This window comes from Brachyistius frenatus, unplaced genomic scaffold (genome assembly GCF_029030835.1).
Source record: "Brachyistius frenatus isolate BFR_SWC_R1_liver_20210118 unplaced genomic scaffold, ASM2903083v1 Contig_18, whole genome shotgun sequence".
Lineage (NCBI taxonomy): Eukaryota > Metazoa > Chordata > Actinopteri > Embiotocidae > Brachyistius > Brachyistius frenatus.
In genome coordinates, this window is record NW_027210617.1 from 4669735 (window position 1) to 4692066 (window position 22332).

At 42.5% G+C, this 22332-nt stretch overlaps 1 protein-coding gene across 1 annotated transcript in view; it reads left to right on the forward strand.

Annotated features, from left to right (window-relative positions):
• Nucleotides 1-21418, forward strand: part of sema6bb (sema domain, transmembrane domain (TM), and cytoplasmic domain, (semaphorin) 6Bb) — a 120915-nt gene extending 99497 nt beyond the window's left edge. The window contains exon 17 of the mRNA XM_069695008.1: nt 17307-21418. Coding sequence (XP_069551109.1) covers nt 17307-18214 — 908 coding nt within the window. The 3' untranslated portion in view covers nt 18215-21418. The remainder of the gene's footprint in view (nt 1-17306) is intronic.
• The last annotated feature ends 914 nt before the right edge of the window (nt 21419-22332 follow it).

A 22332-nucleotide genomic window follows, 5' to 3' on the forward strand; every position in this document is an offset into this window, starting at 1 on the left:
CAGCTAACTGCCTTCCCTCTCTCCTTAACCAGAGAGAAGCAGTTGCTGGAAGGAGAATCGATTTTCATCTCTTCTCTGGCTGATGGCAGTCGAATAGATATCAAGGGTGATTCTGCAAGGGGAAAAGGAATGGGGCTGAGACGAGCGAGGATGGGGAGGGCAGGCTGGGCAAATCAGATCAAGGAGTGGAGAGTGGAGGAAAAAGAATGAGTAAGGGATTGAGAGATCATAGGAAGAAGGAAAACTTTGAGGATGGAAAGGGTGAAATGGTTCAGCGGATCAGAAGTATGGAGTCAAAAGGGTGAATATAGAAAAGAAGGAGAGTGATGGGAAGAGAGGATAGAAAGAGTGAGGTCACAGGAGGAGAGAAAGGTGAAAGCGGTGCCGAGGTAATCACAGGAAATTGAGAATAGAAGAGGGTGAGGGTGGATGAAAGCTTTGCAAAAGGAGAGAGGTGCTTCTGTTTTCATGGATGCTTGGCCGAGCCGGTGTGACAAACGGACTTAGGGCCCCCGGCGTCTTCTGTGTCACGGCGCTGTTACCGGCCTCCTCAGTGGACTTGTGACCTGGCTGTAACTCTGTTGATGTGATGTAAACCACCTGCTTCATAGCCTCTCAGTCTTTTCTTTTCATATACTGCAGTGCTGCTGCCCTTTTCCTTACTTCACACAAGTATCCACATCTTTAATTTTCATCATTAAGTCGAGATTGATGTCTCTCACACCATCACTAACGGCATATCTTCCAGCACTGTCAGGATATCAGTTTTATAATAGGAGACCGTGAGGAAGTTGAGTGTAGCTAAGGGTATTGACTTGTGGTTATGCATGGTTCACAAATCCCTCTCTACACACACCCACACACACATCCCAAATATTAGTATGTAGAGACATGCTGTTCCTCTAAACCTGCTCTGATCAAAGTCGAGTTTGGAAGCACGACGTCTAATTGAGACGATGTGCTGTGGGAGGGACACTTTGATGTATGAGATGAGGTCAGAAAAATATCTGAATTCAATTATGTGTGTGTGTGTGTGTGTGTGTGTGTGTGTGTGTGTGTGTGTGTGTGTGTGTGTGTGTGTGTGTGTGTGTGTGTGTGTGTGTGTGTGTGTGTGTGTGTGTGTGTGTGTGTGTGTGTGTGTGTGTGTGTGTCTGTGTGTCTGTCTAATGTAAGTCTAGTACAATCTACTTTTCTTATGCACCGAGCAGACATGTCATTGGTGTTTGGTAATCCCCTGGGTCCAAACCATCATCCGTGCACCATGAGGAGTGAAGTGATGCAGCTGAAGTTCTGCTTGTATTAACGCACGAGTGCAGCTATTTTTAAGGCTTGACTTAGTGGATGCACAGAACAGTCTTCAAACAGTAACAATATACATTTCAATCTAGTACACATTTAAATGTGCTTAAAAAAAATGTTGTGATTACGGCATAATATGTGACTCTAATCATCCATACTGCTTTTGATAATTTTATGCAGATGCACCCATCATAGTGGTAATGATGATGTGTTTGTTCCATCTGGTGTCTGTAATTTGAACAATGCTTTATGTCCATATTTACCCTCGGGTTAACAGCGTGGGTACATTCATCAATTATTCAATTCATTCTGACACCACACTAGGATTTAAAAAAAATTATATATCCAAACTTCTCCGATTTTTTTTGCACACATAATTAGCTATTAAAACTGTGTACTCGGGATGGATCCTGAGGTTTGTCATTGATTCAGATTTATTTTTGATTCTAGTTTCTTCAAAGGAATGGATGATAATTAAAAAACAACTCTGGCCTTATCTACTAAAAAAGAAAAATGGCATGCCTTTTGAACTTTGAGCGATATTTGGGCTGCTGTGTAGATGTAATTCGGGCTTCTGCACAGGTGACGTTTCTTGGCTCAATAGGTAACTGACACCTGACATGATTGGCCATTACTGAAGTCTCCCCTGACTCCACCTGTTGATATTCCTTCTCCTAATAAGGTATCAATTTATCTTTTCCAGTTGGGTTTTGTTGTATCACACCTGCTCTTTTGCTTTTGGTCTTTAAAATTGCACAAATTAAGTGGTTACACCTATTTGGACCCAGAGTTTGCGCTTACAATTCTGCTTTAGGGAAAATAGTGCCATTTAAGTCTGTGAGTGAGCAGTTTTGTGGCCTCTAAATTAGCAAGCTCTTCACAGTGGATATCTCAGCCAGCGTGACAAACTGCAGCTGGATTTATGCTGGATTTAGTTTTAATGATGTTTGAGCAGAACATATTCTACTGACAGAAACCACCAAACTAACTCTTAACTGCTGGAAGGTTTTGTGAGTTTGGGCATCTGCAGGGTGTGTGTGTTTGTGTGTGAGTGTGAGAGAGAGATGAGCATGTGTGAACATGCATTTGACAGGTAATATGAACCATTTCTGTAAACAGCGTAATCAGTCAGATGTGGTATAGGATGACACATCCACTTGCAGCAGGTTATCACGACGTGTCGATCGGCCAGCTTTGGTTTTTCCAGGTTGTGACCTTTGCTGACAGGCCAATTAGTTATAGCATAAACATGGGATGAATGAGCTGTCAAACCACCCACTTCACTCCTTTAATTTGCCATGAGAGTCTCTTAATTCTAAAGGAAAGATTTTTGCTCCCTAATCATTTCTTTGGGACCCTGCAGCAGCCTCAGAAACGCCAGGCGACTGAAACTTCAGGCAGCTAAACGCTCCCTCATTTTATTTTGCTGTTTGCAGGATTTTTAGTGGAATTGAGTCTAAATGTTTTTGCACAGACGGCTCATCAGCTAAAGTCAACTCTGTTAAACTAGCCATCAAATGAAAGAAAGAGACTGCGTTTGAGGGTGCGTGTTGCTGCACAGATGTCCTGCTTCATCGCATTCCCTCATTGTTTCCAACTCAACACTTTTCTCAAATCTCTGTTTCCTCTCTGCTGATAAAAACGGAGTGGGCTTTCCGACGAGTGCACACACACACACACGCACACACTCGCCACCCGTTTTGCTGTGAACTCACTCAGCCGTAATGACATAGCTAGTGTTGCCACAATGTAGCTACAGATGGAAGCAATTATGGTGCTGTGAAAATATTTCCTGAAGAAAGGCAGTGTTTTGACTGGTGGAACAGCGGGATGCAGTCACTCAGTAATTGAGGTCCACTAAAACATCAATGAGGCGATGGCAGATTGGAGATTCCTTGTTGTGGCGTCATGTTCGAGTGGGTGACGATCACTGCAGAGCTGGGACTGACTCTGGCTTTCTGTCTGGTGGTTGTAATGTTGTGAGGGGCTTTGTGCAGGAAGGAAAATTTGTTGCCAAATTTACGGCCGCGGTCTCATCTAATTCCAGTCTAATTGCTGTGGTTTGGACAGGAGCCTGTGTTGAGGCTTAGAAAGGGGGAGCCCATAAAGCCGACAGTTCTTTGTATTTACATGGCAGCCAGTTAAAACACAGGGTCTAATGTCTACCGATGATAAATGTGCTGTCCTGTAGCCTTAACCCCAACAGGCAGACAAAGACAGACCGGAAATGAGGAAGAAAGCGAGGGGTCATTCACCACAGTACTTCTTTTTGTTTTGGTTGTTTGATGCAGCCTCCTCTTTCAGACGGAGAGAGGGCTCTGTAACCTTGATGCCACCTTCCTCCCCTCCTAACTCCCTCTGCTGTCACTCCTGCAAGTCAGACACCAAGGGCAGAGAGACGAGATGCAGAGAATAGACAAGCAGAGATAGAGGAAGTGCGGTGTGTAGCTATACATCTCCAGACGCCAGACTGCGCTCTAACTCACACATCTTTCCTACCCCAAGGAGGTTCTGAGAGGCTTGAAGAACAGAGCTGATCCCCTCAGTGAATATTGAGGTTCGGAAAATGAAATATGAGTGCCCCCCTCTACCCCCCCACCTCATGACAATTGACATGTGTATATGTGTGCTTGGGCAGAGCAGAGGAAACAAGAAAAGTGAATTAGTGTATGGTGTTGAGCAGTTTTTAGTGCAGAGATGTGGAATTTTTTTTAGTGAGCTCAAAGAAGATAAGAATAGCAGCTTTAGCCTCTGGAAAGCTTGGCGAGGTGCAAGGACTCCTGAAGGGCTTCAGCTCTTTCATCTGACTTCTTCCTCTGAGTCCTCCCTCCGCTCCTCACATCTCCTTCTCCACTGCGGCTGCTTCAGAGAGAGCCTTGAAAAACACAGGGGGCCTGTGACCCTTCAGTGAGCCACGGGTTCTTGCTGATAGATGTGTTTTTGTGTGTTCAGGCTTCCCATATTTCAAGGACTGGTTGAAATTAATTTGGTGTTTTGAGTCGTACTCATACTTTATAGCCTGCAGTTAAGGTTTGTGACACGTACTTACAGTATGTCAATCATACACGTACACGTGTTGGTGGGAAAAAAATCCTTAACCCTTGTGTTGTCCTTGGGTCAAAATGACCCACAGCTGTGTTCAACCAAGTTCTATTTTATTTCTATATTTTTATATGTTTTGGGATTATTTTTTTTTTTTTGGTTGAAAGAAACCCTCACATCATCCATGATCCCAAAAAATATGAAAATATAGAAATAAAATAGAACTTGGTTGAACACAGCTGCGGGTCATTTTGACCCAAGGACAACATGAGGGTTAATATTCTGGAGTGCCTCCAATGTTTTTCTAACTTTTCTAACACAATCTATCTTGCCAGTTACATAATATTTAAATTACAAATACAAAACTTAAATACACTGAGGTCTTGTTTTCTCAATCAGTATCTTTGTCTGAGCAATGGGATCCTTACACACAGCATGAGGGTTTATATAGGAGATGTTATGTTTGTGTTTTCTTTGTGGGCGTGGCTCAGTTGTCATCAAATCCCCAAATGTGATGACAGTTGGCGCCAGCACCGTGATCACCTGGGTCAAAGAAGGAGGTCATCTGATGGAGTAGAAGTCCAGAAAGGGAGGAGGTCAAGGGTATTTTGATGGACCAAACAGTTGTTGTTCAAGCCAGAAGGAAACCAAAAGTCAATGAGGATTTCTTTTAAGTAACTTAAGATACAGTATTTGGATAAAAACATGTATTTAACTTACGTAACATGTGTAACATTAATTAGGCCTATGTAGAATTACTTACCTGCATCTTCCAGCAGGCACAAGTCTCTCATGTCGTGTGTGCACTGCTATTTTATTCAGTTCTCTGTACGGCATTATACTGCACCAGGAGATTTTCTACTTTGTGCTGCAGCCTACAGACAAACTTAATACAGCTTGCTCTGTTTTAGTCATTAAAAATATGAATCCTCCTAATTATTTCATAACTATTTCACACAGTGCGGCTATAGCAGGAGAACGCATTTCTTGTCTTAATGAAAAGACCGCGGGGGTAGAGGGTGATGTAGGGATGTGTTGTACAATCGGGAGTCTGCACATAAGAGTTTTATTTTGAAAATTGAAGGATTCCCTTCGTTTTCCTCTGTCTGAATTCCTGCCTGGCCGATCAGCTCTGTTTAGCTTGACACTCTGCGCCGAACTTTAGTGCTGCAAGCACTGATCCGCTTCTGGGACGCTGCTGACACACCGCGGCACGACTGGTGAGACATTAACCATTGACTTGAGTGGCGACAATCAGCTCCGATGACCGTGTCGGAGACAAAACACAGAGCAAATGGAACTGATGGAAAATAGCTTTTATTTTAACCCAAACTATGATCTTTTTCTAATACTAACCAAGTATTTTGCTGCTTAAACTTGAATAAACTGTGAAATTGTCAAACCGCATGACTTCATTCCTCATAAAACTAATGAGCTGAATTTTTTAGGGTTAAACTCAATTAATTATACCTAAGTGTGCCTTCGGAACTTTGATCGTTGTTTATTTGCAATGAAAATGTATAATATAGATCACCTACAAACATGTTTTAATGAATGTTGAAATAGTCTGTTTTAAGTAATATTTTGTGCCTGGTGTTTTGTTTTTTTCACAAAAGGTTATCTACCTAGTTAAAAACAACAACAGCACTTGAAAATACTTGCTCTTGCCTTCGGTTAAAAATCCAGAACCATGAATAATCAAAGATCTTTCGTTTAAAAAGTTAAACTGCTCAACACACGATGTCTCCTGCCTCACTGAAAGACGTATTCTCATTATACACCCACCGGAGGCTTCAAGTTTCCACATCACACTTGTCAAAGATGAATGTTGGACCGCGACTGGTTTCCACACTAGTTGTGATGTCACACAATCATCCTGTATCCTGTTAAACTCAGATTTCAGGTGAGCTCAGAGAAACTTTCCTGATTCGGTGGATGAAAGTTAAAAAACTGTCAAAACTCTGCTCATACATCATCATGCACAGTGAAGCTCAAACATCCAAAGAGCAAGGAGGAAAACACATTTGTGAGGATAGAGGGACTCATTTTTTCAGAAAAATGTTTTTGAAACAAGTGTTGAAGGGCTTTAATGTCTGATATTGGTGCTGCTGCTTTTTTGAATTAATGAAAAGTCTGAAGCCACAACCTTGATGAACTGTAACTGCAGGGCACAAATAGAACTGTTGGGTGCTTGATTGCAAAAATTTAATTAAATAAATAAATTTGATTTTTGATTCAAATGAATCACAATCTGAAGGTTTTTTTTCAGACAAATGAAACTCATTATTGTTTTAAGTTAATAGCTTTCAATTTTAGATTTTTTTGTTTTTTGTTTTTTTTGTTTATGAACTTTTACAGAACTATGTTGACTTCAATCTCCCAAAACCAAGTAGAATTTGTAAGACCTACATGTGTGTGAATGTGTATGGTTCTGCGTGTGTCCAACTGAACGAAAGTGTTGCTGAAACAGAAGTAATACAAAAATCAGTACATTGACCCAGACATTTTACACAGTACAAATATGCAGTATGTGTTCACTTTGTCATCTCACTATCTGCAGAAATGAAAAGCAGACATTTTGGTTGAGCGTGCCTCAGGCACTGTGGCTGTAGTGCTGAGTAATAGTTGTCCAGTAAAGTGTGGGCAGGTCCTGAAGGCACCGCGATGCTTCAACAGAGAGTCCTGCACCGTGACACCCAGAGCACTGTAACTCCTCTCCGCTCACACCACTGGGGATTGTTTTTGTGTCTATCATTCTGACAAAAATCGACCAAGCTGAGTTTCCCCAACTCCCTGCATCAAACAACACCCTTCCTCCTTCCTGCAACATCAATAACACTACTCTGCCTTTCCCACACTGACTCACTTCACTCAGTGACTCTCGAGTCTGCCTCATTTGTTTCCACTTTATTTATGTTTATCTTGCCTGTGACACTTCCACTGTGCTCTTTCTTTGTCACTTCTCTCTGCCTCCGCTCCCTCTCTCTTTCTCCCTTTCTCTGCACATAGTCCATCAGCCTCTTCCTATCTCTTTAACCCTGGCTTGTTTGCACCATCTCAGTATTGATCACTGTAAACTCTCTGTAGTTCTGAAAGCGGCTGTGATTCTGAGCGATCACTCAGCGCAGGATGTGTCTTGACGGCATGTCCACTTGCAAAAGGCCTTGGCCTGTGTCAGAGCGGAGACATTTCATTAAAGGGGACCTGTAAATTACCAGAGCAGGCGAGTGGCTGAACGAATGGGGTGAAAGCAGTTTCAATCAGTCACCCAGATGGCGTGCCGCCCTGACATGGGGCCTGATGGTCTAATCATTCTGTTAAACCTTCGGAAATTTGTATCGGGAACGGGTCCAGCACTTCAGCTCTGGGGGTGTTAACATGAAAACAAATTGGCATGTGTTTTCAGCTGGTGGGTGAATAGTATAGCACTATACATGGCCCTGATGTGATGTACGGATGTAGCAGGTGAGAAAGATTAAGTCAGAATTGCCTGGTTCATGATTTGGGAACGAGAGATTTGAACCCTCTGGGCGGATCATTAGACTAATTCTATGCGGACCTGCACTCCAATTTATTGCCTGCGACATGTTTGTGAATATTTATTATTGCTCTCCACAGTGCACATTTGGCTTCGCACCTAAAACGAGAATATCAATTACCAAACGAAAGCACAGCCAGCGCTGTAAATCGTAAGTCATGTAATATAGAGGAAAAGAATGAAAACAATATCCTACTGAGAAACCCACACATGCACTATCTCTCATGCACACAAACCCCATTGCAAAACAATTTATTTTACCACAGTGTCTGCCACAGCCCAGTTGCTTTGTTTGGATTGGACTGACTCGCTCTTGTTAAACTACCTTTCACTAAAGGTTGACCAGATTTGGAAAACTAGGTCCCCTGATATAATTGAATCCACAAATTCAATGAGGAGAATTCCTGATAGCAACATGTGTGCATAGGCTGTGAAAAAACATTTATGTACCCCCCCCCTCCCCTGTAGCTCCTGTAGCTTTTGATTACATGTCAGCGGGAGGGAGCCAGCCCCCCCTCTGATGAAATTAATACACAGCCTCCCAAAAGCAACTCGAGATGTTCCTCATTTATTCTCAGCTGAGACTTTTCGAGAAGCCCAAAAAGCAGAAAGACACAATGAGCAATGAGAGTGAGAGTTAAAAAATTAAGGTTCACTGAGTAACTAGGGAGAGAAGGAGATGGAGAAGAGGAATGTATAGGCAGCAAGAGAGCCATGCAGGTATGTAATAATGCAGTCATCATCTGAAACCTTGACTCTGAGCCAGCCAAAAGCCTGATCTGCCCTCTCTGATAAACCCAGCTAAAGACATGAATCTATTAACGGTGTGTTTTTTGGTGGAGATTTTATGGAATTTTAATTACAAACACATGGCTGGTGTGCATAAATGTTTTAACATATTGATCAGCCGAGTGCAACACTGGCCGTCCGACCGGCCCTCAGGAGCCAAGGTTGGGGCTGATTTTGTATTTTTTGTATTTCTTCATAATTTTTTAACCAGGGAGTCTGGCAGAACTCTCCAGCAGCTTTCTGAAGCCATGCTCTGCAAAGGCTGTCAGGGAGGAACTGTAAATGGTTTTACAGTCATCCCGAGAGTAAACATGGTTTACGAGCAAGCAAGGTTTACTCCAAGTAAGGAGCTATGCTTCTTTTTAAAGCACTTTAATTCTTCCTCAGTTTGCTGCCAACCTTGAGCACACGTCGGTGTTAGTTTCACAGCTCACAACGTGAGGTGTTCTGCATGTTTGTGTGTGAAAGAGAGATAGACGCCGTAGTGGAAATAGAGGGTGAGATAAACGGTGTATCTGCTGAAAGAAAAGTAATGCAGATGGTAAAAAAATGAGTAAGACAGCGGGGAGGAGGAGGATCTGCTAAAAACAAGAAACAAAATAGTGCCTGCAGTCTTTCAACCTAGGAAGAGGAGAGGAGGATAATGAGCAAAATCACTGAGCCATGGGTGCAGGCAGTGCACGCAGTTACTTATTAACACGCACACACATTCATACATCTATACACACTCATTCATACTACGGTGCACATGCTTTGCCACGTGCATCGCTGCCGTCGCTGCTCACATAAACACATTAACATTATGCAGAGAAATGGTGGATTCCAGAGATGAAAGCCCTTCAGATCACTGGCTGTACGCTGACACAGTCGTAACCTATCAAGCTCAGAAGTGTGTTCATGGCATCGACAGGTCCACCGGGATGCTGTGAAGGCTCTTTGTTCTGTTTGGATGTGCTGTATTTCTAATACATGGATTCCAGCCCTCAAACTGCATAAAAGTTCCCCTGCCTGGCTTTTGATTGAGGAACATATCGAACTGTAGGAAGCCTCAAACAGATCCCAAATTAATTAATCAAGATCTAAGATGACTAACTGGTCCAGACAGTAATCAAAACCAGTGTAGCAACTGGGCAGATGACGCATGCATATTGATGGGATTTGTTGTTTCTGCTGTATCAACTAGTCCTCCAACCCACACAGCCATATAGGTTGATTCTTCACACGATCAAATACAACCCTGGTTAGCTTTCTGCTCAAAGCCCACGTGGTTCAAATGATGGCGTGGCTGTTACAGTTACAACTTCCTAAAAGTAATTCAGCCTTTGTTGTCATGGCAACAGTCAACAGTTTTAAAGAACTGTCCTGACTTGTGGTTGGAGACGAGAGCAGTCTCCTTTACCCTGTGTTATGCAGCCTTGGTTGTCAAGGCAACAGTAAAAGCGGTTTAAAAAAAAACTGTCTCAACTCATGGATGGAAATGGGAACCAAATACCGGGCCGCTGTTTGAACTGCGTCACTTCTCCGGGACACCAGATTGTCATTATTTATAAAAAAAAAAAAAAACCTAGAGGTCGCTTATCTTTAAAATGTAATAAGCTGCTTGCACTAAAGACCTATGGGAACCTTTTTTGAAGGAGGACACTCTCTAATACACCTTTTTTTTTTTTTTTAAAGAATAATTCTAGTTTATTACATCCAGGGTGTTTTGGTCATCATTGTGATCAGTGATAATAAGACTGCACATACCAAGTTCATTGCATTACTTGCACCCTCACACCGCAGATAAAATATTCTGTATCAAAGAGTTGTGAACAGTTGAATCAAAGAGTTTCCTTCTCAATATTTTATTTAAAAATGTATAGAGGCCGCGGGAGGTAAAAGTTTCAGTTGACAAAAAGAAAACAACAGACTTTAGATATATGAAGATCATTTCAGGTGGTAGATTTATTTTTTTCTCATAAAATACCTCTCAGACCCCTCAGATTTGTCATGCAACCCTTCTGGGGGCCTTTTAAATAATTCAGCAGGACGGTCTAAAAGTCTGAATGCTTGTTTTGTTTTTAATGCCGCAGCGTTCCCGGATTTCAGTAATTACTTTGATCACTACAGCTCTATCACAACCAGCAGAAATGATGGCCAAAACTATGAACACAAGATCCAAGTTGTAATGAACAGGGATAATCCTTTGGCTGCACGTCTCTAATCAAGATCATCATCACTGATGGTGGGTTGAAAATGATCTATTTTTCCTTCGTCTGACTCTTGTCTATCTCGTTCACATGTTCACAAGGCCATTGTCGTAAGCGCCGCCAAACTGTGAGCATGGACCGAGCAGATACACAGAGTCTTCTGCCAGAGCTCTAATCAAGGGAAATGTTTAACAACTGGCGTGGAGCTAGCAAGGCTTTTCAATAATTTCCCTCACTCACTGGCAAAATGGAGGGAGGGAGAAACAAGTGCAGAAGACAAGTGGAAACATTCACAAAAAAAATCACAGACATTACCTTACCTGTCACATTTAACGAGTAACGGAAACTTTGTCACTCTGGCACTTTGGTATTAAATTCGATTGTGCAGAAACAACCTTGATTTTAAAGTGTGTGAGTGAAAGTTTCTTAACTCCTCTTTTTGAATTTTTAAGCTATTACTTCCATCATGCCGCCACCCCTGGTGAGCAAAGGACTTGTGGGTAAGAGGGAGATATGAAGAGAGGATTAACGGCTAACAAGAAAGATTGGAGGCAGGGAGGGACCGTACGGGGTGTGAAGGAACAGATGACTGTGGGTTAGATACAAAAACAATTGAATATTCAAAGTAGATTTGAACTATGTGCCAGTTCCTTTGTACTTTAAATGTGACAGTTAACTGCTACCAAAGTGGATATACACAAATATCCTATCAATGTTGCTTTCAACCAGCGAGCTGTTATACCTTTTGGTGTTGTTAGGTCACTTCTGTCCAATATACTCCCCTCCTCCATCTTTTTTCTCTTTTCTCTTAAACTCTAATTGTCTCTTTTTCCCTCTCCTCCTCTACTTTTACTTGACTTGTCTCCTCCTCCCATTTGTCACCTCTTTGTCTCATACCCTCTTTTCTTCTTCAATTTCCCTTCAACATGCAAACTGTACTCTCTCCTCTCCTCTCCTCTCCTCTCCTCTCCTCTCCTCTCCTCTCCTCTCCTCTCCTCTCCTCTCCTCTCCTCTCCTCTCCTCTCCTCTCCTCTCCTCTCCTCTCCTCCCCTCCCCTCCCTCCCCTCTCCTCTCCTCTCCTCTCATTGTTACGCTGTAATTGGAGCTGGAAGCTTCGAGACAAGCAGCTCAGTATTCGTCAGGCTGACAGGCAGGCCTGTTGGCTTCTATTAAGCTTTAATAAGTGAGCAGGATTGGAAGAAGAGAAGGAGTTGAAGGGAGGAGAGTGTGCACAAGCTGCTGCCTCTACTGTCACCCCTCGGTAGGATGCCGGGAAACCTGTCTGCTGTCACAAAAACACACACTGCCAATTCTCTATCCATCCACCCTTCTCATTTTTGTTCTAATCCTTTTTCAGCTTACTTCCACTGGCTAAACACTTTTTCGAGATGTTGTGCATCCAAGAAAGACATAAGTAAGGGATAAAAAAATTTTTTTAAAACAGGTGAAATAATTAACATCTGAGTGTCCATGTGAGAGTTGAGCAGCCATATTTAGAGTGAGAAATCTAGTCTGTCTCTGTTCTGCAGCTGAGATGTCCCACAGCCATACAGCACAAACACACACACACACACACACACACACTTGTCAAGACCTCTCTCCTGCCGTGATGTGACAGTAGTCTTATTGCACCATGCAAAATTTAATCTGAAGTGCCACAGTGACCCAGGGCCACAGTTGAGGTGAATGTCAGAGAACCATCTACAATCTCTGCAGCCGAGTGCAGCAAGAACAATTCCAGATGTGACGTGTGTGAGACAGGAGGTTTGCAGTTATTGCCTTGTTCTGAATTTTTCTGTGGTCACACTACTTCATTTTTATTTACAGTCATCAAGGTTGCGGTTTATCGGAAAAAGAAATGTTCAGCCATAATTAGGTTTATAATTTGAACTCCGTGTGTGTGTGTGTGTGTGTGTGTGTGTGTGTGTGTGTGTGTGTGTGTGTGTGTGTGTGTGTGTGTGTGTGTGTGTGTGTGTGTGTGTGTGTGTGTGTGTGTGTGTGTGTATGAACATGTTGGTAACCTCTAAATGCCTTTTTCTCTGTGTCATATCTGCAGCCATTTCACTGAGCAAAGGAACATTAACTGAAACTGCCAGTCTTTCCAAACTTAATATTGGCCACAAACTTGAAATAAATACACCAAGAATTAGGCCTGTGTTTAGGCTGCTGCAACAAAGATGCCAACCATATGCTCAAGGAGAAAAGAACTCGCAATGAGCAAATGCCAAATTCAATACAAACAAGGAAGAACGTTAGTGCTTACATGAATACACGAAGACTAAAAGGATGTCTGTTCTGGTTAGCCTGTGTGGCCACGAGCTGGCTGTAAGACAGCATGAAGGAAGGAAGCGAAGACAGGTATACTGTGAGATCAAAATTATGAGCTGCAATCTATGTTTAGAGCAATTTTGAGATATTGAGCAATCAGGTTTTTACATCTTATTGGGCAAAACTAACCTCCCCCATATAAACCTTAATACTCAGGTAAATAATCACTTTAAAATCCATAACTCAAGCTGCATTCAAGGATCCACTTCAGGAGAAACTACTTTGTTTTTGTTTTTTTTATCAAATTGATGTATTAATATTCAGACACAGCGATGAACTAATGGGGGGAAAATAAGTAAAAAGGAAATGGGGAAAGAGAAGGTCGTGGCATTAAGCCAACAAAGAAATTAAAAACAAATACAAATCACATTCCTCTTTTAGTCCGGCACAATCCCGCTGATAATATGCAATCTCCTCAGGTATATTTGATGGTCAGCTGGACTGAACTGTGCATGTCACGTAATTAACGAGCTGTAACTAAGGCCTGTGTTTACATGTATCACTGAGCTTATTGGATTGGTAATAAAGGACTAATTAGTGTTGAAAAGAACATTGATTGACCAACAAGTCCAGTTGATTAACGGCAGGTTTCCATCAATGGAAAGTGCAAACTTGTTGAGAGTATGGACTTAACATTGACAGTCTCATGCTGTAAGGTGAAACTCTAAGTGACAGGGGATGAATAAATGGTTTATTATAATTTGTAGTCTTTATATTTCAGTTAAGCTTTAAGGCCACTGCTGTGAGGGTATACAGGCCAGAAATTAATTGTCTGAATAAAAAAAATAATAAAAAACAAAGACATGGTTCGATCCCATTTAAAATCTATTGTTTTGGCAACACTAAACAATACTGCTGCCATTTTTGTTTTTTTAGTTGTCAACATCTATCAAATGAATTGTCATGAAATTTTCAGAATGAAAAAACAAAGCAGATGCCTTCACTCTTTTTAAAGCGCTATCATCAAGTTAAAATTTAACAAGTTTTGTTTCGTGACCAAATACTCGCAAACTGAGACTCCCATCTGCCTAGTTTTGTTTTTAATTGGCAATTAGCAAATGTTGGCATGCAGGCTAAAATAAAATGGTGAACCTTGCTAAATGTAAGCAACTGCTGATGTTAACATTTATGTTTAAAAACAGCCCCAGATATATTTGCATACTATCACGAGTTATTTACTTGCTTGTGTTTTTCCTGTACTTTGGTCCTTGCACTTTTTTTTTTTTTTTTTTTTTTTTTAAGTTTTTACACAAAGAGCATCCAAAGAAATCCATGTGCGATTTATTTTTGTCACTAAAAACTACTTCCCACCAAAACACAACTTCTCCTCCCAGAAGGAAATTTCTTACAAGGGAGTTAAAACATTTTGTTAAGGAGACGATGAACCAGAGAATGAGCTGAAAAGCAGAAAATGCTAAATGTTGATTAACTCAATATTGCATCTTTTTTTCCACAAGTGATTAAAATGGGTGGACCGGATTCACTGGTATTTTAGAAAAAAACATGTTTAATAGGACACATATTATGACATTGATTGTGACTTGTAACTTGAAAATAAAATACATATTGTTTCATATATTTTCCGTTGTTACACGTAACCTACGTCTCTCACTTCACCACATTGATGCACCTGCAGGCTCTGTTTTGGCATTTTTATTTTTAGGTAAAATACTTCAGAAATAACAGTCACAGATTTTTCAGCCATGTGTTGAAGACTTGGAAATTTAATTCTTCGTGGATATTATGTGTGCAGTCTGCAGTTGATGCTGATTATGTTTTGGAGAGCTGTTGTGCTTTTTGTTACTTGCTCCTCTCACAAGACAAACTGGTGAGCTTGTTTTGATCATCCTTTGGCTGAATTGTATCCTTTGGGAGAGGTTGCAGCTGTGTTTTTGATGGTAGGCTAAGCTACTGTATATCTTTGCTTTGCTATGGAAATTATAGTAAACTACTCAAGGGAAAAGTTTACATTTTTAAAGCACCTTTTGACTGTGGCTTCCTTTTCGAGCTGTTATTGCAGATTGTTTTTCTGTACACAGAGATTGGCACTCAGTAGTTGGCCAGTTTGTTCTCAGAAAAAAAACCACAAAAACATTATCATAGTTAAGTCGCAGTTTCCGTGAGTGTTGGCAGGGAGGCCCAAAATGGCTGATGTAATCTGCCTTCAGAGAATTTGCCATTTAAACAGACAATGAAACATTAAAATTAGAATTTCTGCTCACCTGAATGTTTTAATGTCTGTATGTGGTGAGGGACTGGTTTGCACTGCCAGACACACTCCTCCTTGTGCAGCATGATTGCTCGTTGATTCATCAGTCAGTTGATTCACTGAACTTTTTTTTGTAATGTTTGGGCATAGGGAGGATATCAAGGCATCCCAAGTCAAAGGGCTAAAGCCATGGATCACTGCTGCCCAAGTCAAGTTGATAGTCTTTTTTAGTGTCAAATTATTGAAATTATGAAGTTGACTCTAAAGTTATAAAATTTATATCTCAAGTCCAACTTGAGTCCACATCATCAGACTCAAGCCCACAAATGGCCATAAGGATGCACATTTTCAAATATTCTCTCCTCGAAGGAATTCATGGTGTTGCATTTGGTTGGTTGTATGAAGAATGACACAGCTTCAACAAGCACTTTTTTTTTTTTTTTTTTAAACATACAGAGGCTTAAAAAGTAGAGATCATTTTAATTTTTTATTTTGGGTGAGCTACCCCTTTAATATGTACAAGAGCACCTCTGGTTCAACACAGCAGCTCAGCAGTCTCTCAGGGTTTTAGCTGCCATTCCTCAGCTTAATGTCAGCATCTTGAGTAACACTTTACTATACAAAGCCGCAGGACTCTGTAATTAACCACCAGGCTGTCTCGAACTGGAGTACTGGCACCACAACCAGCTCCATTTGTCCCCATTAAAAATGAATTTGTCAGATAATAAAAGTATGTTTGTTAAAAAGAAAAGAAAAAAATACCGCTGTTCTATATTTGTCCTTTCTCTGATCCTTCGCCCTGCTTCTTTTGTGTGCAGTGACTAAGTGGCTCCCCATGTCTATTAATGACATCCATTTATTTTCTGAAAGAGGATTTATTTTGCTGTCCTTGTGGAGACAGTCCTCCCTCTACCACTATCAGTGTTGTAATTTAACAACTGTTACTACTGTTTGTCTAAGGCCCCAAATGTTCAAGTTTGCTTTAGGCAACTCTCTCTCTCTTTCTGTAACACCCTCCTCTTTTCTTCATTTGCTTTTTCTCCAATCTGTTTCCCTTGGCACAATTTCATTGTATTCGTTTGTGTCGGTCCCAAGAGCTCACACAGCAAAGAACAACTTTTCTTCTGGCATTTCTCTAATTGATCTGTGGCAGCCCATGCTGGTCTTGCTGTATTCATATCTTAAATAATTCATAAACCGTTTTCTCTGAGGGAGTTCATCTCAGAAATTCATGGTCTTGTCTGCAGATATGGTACCCTTTATCTTTAAAAATGGTGCCTCATGCTCATCCTCGCAAAAACTTTGGCATATGGATGTAACAAAGAAAAGAATACATTTCTCCATATTTATTTTAGCTAAAAAGAGTACGAGGGCTTTTGTTTAATAAAAATGCACAGCAAGTTCAGGATGTTGGTGGAGTCTCATATTTGTCATTTGTACGAGACAAAAACCTGAAAAAAGAAGTATCCAGCTTCTGAGATGTTGACTATAAACGTTACTCATAAATATATGAATCAAAATTGTTCAAAGTCAGAAGTACACAGCACAAACAAGGTATGACAACTTTCAGTTATTTCTCACCATTAAAGCCAGACTTGGCATCTCTCCATGTCAAATTAATGTTGTGAAACATGTTAAGGTTGAAAGTTATTTTCAATCAGGAAGACAGTTATTACAGCTATTAAAATCACCATCCACTTTACGTAATGAAGGCAATTAGCCAGAGCTACCTTGGCTGGAAAGCATACGACCATTCCCACCCACACAGGGGAGAAAGAAAATAGGTAATTTTGTCTGGCCATTTGTTAACTCCCACGTGCTTAATACAGGAAATACTGATGCCATTTAGATGGTTCCACCATCTAAGTTGACTGATGGCTCTCTTTCTGTGTGTGATTATATCTCTGTGTAGGAATGCTGCTGCAGGAGAGTTTCATCGAGGAGCCTGACGGCCTAGTGTCTGTAAACCTGCTGGTGGTGTCCGCTGTTTCAGCCTTCGCAACGGGAGCTATCCTCTCTGGCCTCACTGTATGCTGGATTATGAGTCACCGCCACCGCCACTCCCGTGGCTCTGCCGCCAATGGCGCCCGCCGCAAAAGTGACAAAGAGCAGAGCATGCTGGGGCAGGGCCGCAGCGGATCGGTAATGAGCGTAACAAGAACCAGTGGTGGCGAGAGACGCCGTTCGCAGGCAGACAACCCCTTTGTTATGCCGAATGGCTGGCCCAAAGGAGAGATGGACCCAGGCTTGTTGCCTACCCCGGAGCAGACCCCGCTACAGCAGAAACGGGCCATGCGTCTCCCAGACGGCGACTGGGACCAGAGTCAGACCTTCCTCACTGCTGTCGGGACTCCCTGCCCAAACAACTCTGTCATCTACCTGAGCTCCAAGTTCCTACATGGAGGTGGAGGGGGTGGGGGTGTGGTCCGGATAGAGGACCCAGGGGAGGTGATGCTGCCCCCACACACAGAACGCCAGCGCTACCTGATCCTAGCCACCCAGAGAGGGGAGCACGGTGGCAGTCGTCCCACCGGCACCCTGAGGAACTCAGCGGGAGAATACATCTACCCCGCCACGCCGCAGGATTCCCCTGACCGACGGAGGGTGGTCTCCGCTCCCACTCCTCACATGGACTATGGGGAGCCTCGCTGGAGTCACGAGGCGCTCAACTACAACAGCAACAATGGGGCGCCCTATCACCCTCAACGCCAGGGCCTCATCAGGCCAGACATGCATGGGCCTCGAGGGCTGGGAGAACTGGCTGACTTCAGCCATCTTCTCGTGAAGAACATGGGAGAGCGCAACCCCAGTGGCCAGTGAGCTGAAGTAGGTGAACCCTGACACCAAGCTCTCTCTGAAAACCATTCCCTCCAACAGTAAACTGGAATAAATCAACCCCTCAGACTCACTGTCCCGGTCCAACCTTACCCTGTCTGTCCTCTCTCACTGTCATTAAATGTTCTGACGTCATTCAGCTGACTGAAGAGAGAGACAGAGAGAAAAGAGACAAAGACAGAGTTGAAAAAGAGGAGAAAACTCTCCTTACGTCTGCGTTCCTCTGTTCGTAATCTGAGGTGTGCCCCTCTGATCTGTCAGTGGTACCGCCCACAGAGAGTGACTTTGACACCACAGGACAAACAGCAAGATAAAGAGAGGGGTGCAGAGGAAGGGGAATCTTCTTAAAAGGACAGTGTGGAGATTAAAAAAAAAAAAAAGACAATTTCGCTTGCAGAGCCAAATGTGAAAGGTCTCCCTCTGACATTTTGTTCACTGTTTTGACACCATGAATCTTCTTTGAGTGTGAAATTTCTTTCTGCTTTGTGTGTGTGTGTGTGTGTGTGTGTGTGTGTGTGTGTGTGTGTGTGTGTGTGTGTGTGTGTGTGTGTGTGTGTGTGTGTGTGTGTGTGTGTGTGTGTGTGTGTGTGTGTGTGTGTGTGTGTGTGCATGCCAGTGGCATCCAGCAGACAACAATGTGCTTTACTTTGGATTTTAGATGAGACTAAAATTGTTGTAGCTGTGCCAGAGGGCAGTGACTCGATGAATCATGCTGTGTGTGTGTGTGTGTGTGTGTGTGTGTGTGTGTGTGTGTGTGTGTGTGTGTGTGTGTGTGTGTGTGTGTGTGTGTGTGTGTGTGTGTGTGTGTGTGTGTGTGTGTGTGTGTGTGTGTGTGTGTGTGTGTGAGATCGTGTGTATGTGCGAATGTGTGTGGCCACAACAACCCCAACCAGCGTCCTGTCTTAACTGTGAAGTATAACTATATAATGAAGGTGGTGACAACGTTGTTTTTCCTTTTTATAAACAATCACAGAGAGTCAAAAGGATTTTATTATATTACTTGAAGCTCTATGTGTATACGAATCAGAGGTTTGGATGGTTGACCAGTGGCTAGTGAGGGATTCAGACTGACCCAGTGTCACTCCCAGCACTTCGAAAGCAGCACAGAGCCATAATGAAGTGAAGAGAGCAATAATGAGCAAGAAACATATAAGGATGAAGATAAAGCCAATTTAATTTGATATTTTTATAATATCATTGTCTTCTCAGTGAAGCAAACTGAAGCTTAGAGACGTCAGCCTCTGGGAAAAGGAACTGTATCTCCCCTCCATTCTTCCCTCCCTCACTGCCTCCCAGCATGCTGGGCTCTGTCTGACCTGACCTGAGGCCTCCCTGGGCCCCGCAGTCCATTTGACGGAGGGAATGTGAGCTCTGGCTGTCTGGCTATCTGACTGTAGCTGTGAGGCCCGGCCGCTTGGGAGCCCCATTCAGCCTCTTCTGCCCGACACTGAGCCTCTTTGTGCCCCAGAAGCGGGAGGAGACTGCGGCAACAAATAGCCGTTAAGAGTCAGAGACCTAGCCCACCACCACAGGCTAGCAGAATATCAATGAGGACGACAGCAGCTCCATCCGTCATCCGAGATACATCAACCAGGCCCGGGCATCTCTTGTGGTTCACCCAGACTGGCGATTCAGTGCATTGCCAGGACAGGGAGGAGCTGAGGGCTGAAGCTGGGGTTGAGGCCAGCGATGGGGCACTGCTAACTGTCACAATGGTCATCCCTTGTGGCTTTATCCCTTTCTTTCTTTCAGTGTGTTTCCCAACAAAAGCTGGATAAAGAAAACAGATGGGCATGGGTATACTTGGGTGTGGAGTTTCTCTTTCACTCCGCTGTCTGATCTTTTGATATTTTCTGTTTTTTGTCCGTTCTTATCTGTTCTTGATTCAAATATAGATGCACAGATAGCTTTAGTTCATCTGGGTCATGGTTTAGGTGGTGTTTTTGTGTGTATCCGTCTCAGCTTGTCTGCGCGCGAGAGTCTCTGAGGGCTTGTTTACATGAATGTGTTGCTCATATTGAGTACAAAAAACAGCTTTGATCAGTTTTACTCTCACCTTCACTCTTCTTTTTTCAACCCTGTCAAGAAAAAAAAAAAAAACTATTGAACCATTAATGCCTAACTTCCACAAATGCATGCTGTCAGTGTCCACAGCCTTGCGTGGGAGCAGTGCATGCTATACAATACATTTAAGCCATTATACTTTACACAAAGAAGTGCAGTTAAAATGGAGATGCAATACACACAAGACACACATCTTTTAGTTCTGATACAACGCAAGACTTTTTGAGACTTTAGTTAGAAAAAATGTGGCTAACAGTCCATATTTTCATATTAACATTGGATCACATGTGTCAGACCCACAGAGAACTATGACTAAAGCATATTTTAACTCATCGTTTTGGTTTTCTGGCACAAAACCTTTTGTGCATTCATGTAGCTGGGAAAGTTGGGAAAGTTAATCTAATCAGATTGGCTATTTAACCTTCTTTCTGGACAAAGTACGTTTCTTCCATTGAACACAAATGCCGCCGACTCAGAGCTCTCAGAAAACTCCTACTTTACTCGTGGGATTTTCAGAGTTCAACGGGCGTTAGGGTGTCTTTTCTACTTCCCAGTTGAATGCACCAATTTTTGTTTTGATTGACTCTCACTGCTCTTGTTGTTACTTTCTGCTGCAGCAGCCAGCTATTGTTTCTACATTTTATACATTATATATCTTAATTTGAGAAACATAATCCTCTTTTTCTACAAATTTGGCCCAATGTAGTCGGTTAAAGTTTAATGCTCTCTAAACACAAACAGTTTTTTTTACCAACTTTCCCTAAATAAAACAGTCCAGATTATTCTGTCAAAATTTGGATGCAAATCAGATGTCTAACCACAGAGATGTAAACAAGAGTATAAATCTGAACAGCTATTCGATACCAGTTTTCGATGCAGGGCTACACACACATTTCTGTTGAGGTTTACTACCCAGCCCTAACAAATGTAGAGCCAGAGCTGGAGGTAATATATGAGACAAGCCAGTGAAAGAGATTTATAAAAGCAAGGACAGCGGAGGAGGTCAGGCAGGCGAACGTGATGTTACTGCATTACCGCCTTGCCACATTAGTACAGTGTATTCTTTACACATTCCACCCTGAAACAGGTCATTAGTATTGAGGATAGGGAGCTCTCCACCAGCCCAGCCCCTCATCTCTCCCCCTATCTTCATCTCAGCCGTGGCTTGAGTGCTGTGTGTGTGTGTGTGTGTGTGTGTGTGTGTGTGTGTGTGTGTGTGTGTGTGTGTGTGTGTGTGTGTGTGTGTGTGTGTGTGTGTGTGTGTGTGTGTGTGTGTGTGTGTGTGTGTGTGTGTGTGTGTGTGTGTGTGTGTGAATGAGGCCTCTCTGTCTCAGCCAGCGTGCCCAACCAGCCGTGTCCTCGCTCCGCATCTCCTCCGGTGTTTCACTAAACATGCTTGATTAGGCAAAGTACATTCCCGGCCCTCTAATGGCCTGATGAGTCCCTGAGAAGATTACTACAGACACATCAGCCCTGAGAGGGAGGTGCACGTTCAAACCAGCCCCTTTACCCCTCCACTAACCACCAGCCTCGTACATATACACACACTTATGCATGCACACACACAAATGGGCCCTTTAACCAAATTCGGGATGCAATTGAATTAAGATCAGAAATAGAGTTCAGGCCTGAAATAGGGCTGACCGGTTTAAGGGAAGGTACTGTTCATGATGTTATCTCAATGTCTGCACAATTTGATTACTTTAGTTCAACATTACAGGGCAGCAAAAGAATTCAGGTGTAACCTCACGGACGTCAGACTGTTTATTAAAGCCATCATCCTCCTTACACTTTACATACTTCATGTCATTCCTGTCCCTCGTCTTTTAACAGCAATTTGTCTTCATAAGATACTATCTCCACCAACTTTAAGTCAAGGCTGTGCATTCTTGTGTTTGTCACAGTTAAATGTTAGCTGGTTAATTTAATGAATCAGAAACCAAAATCAAAGTAACCCCTACTTTATTTCACATCAAATCCTTTATGCGTGACACTTTTTTTTAAAATATATTTTCACAGCCGCTCATGTGGTAAATTGC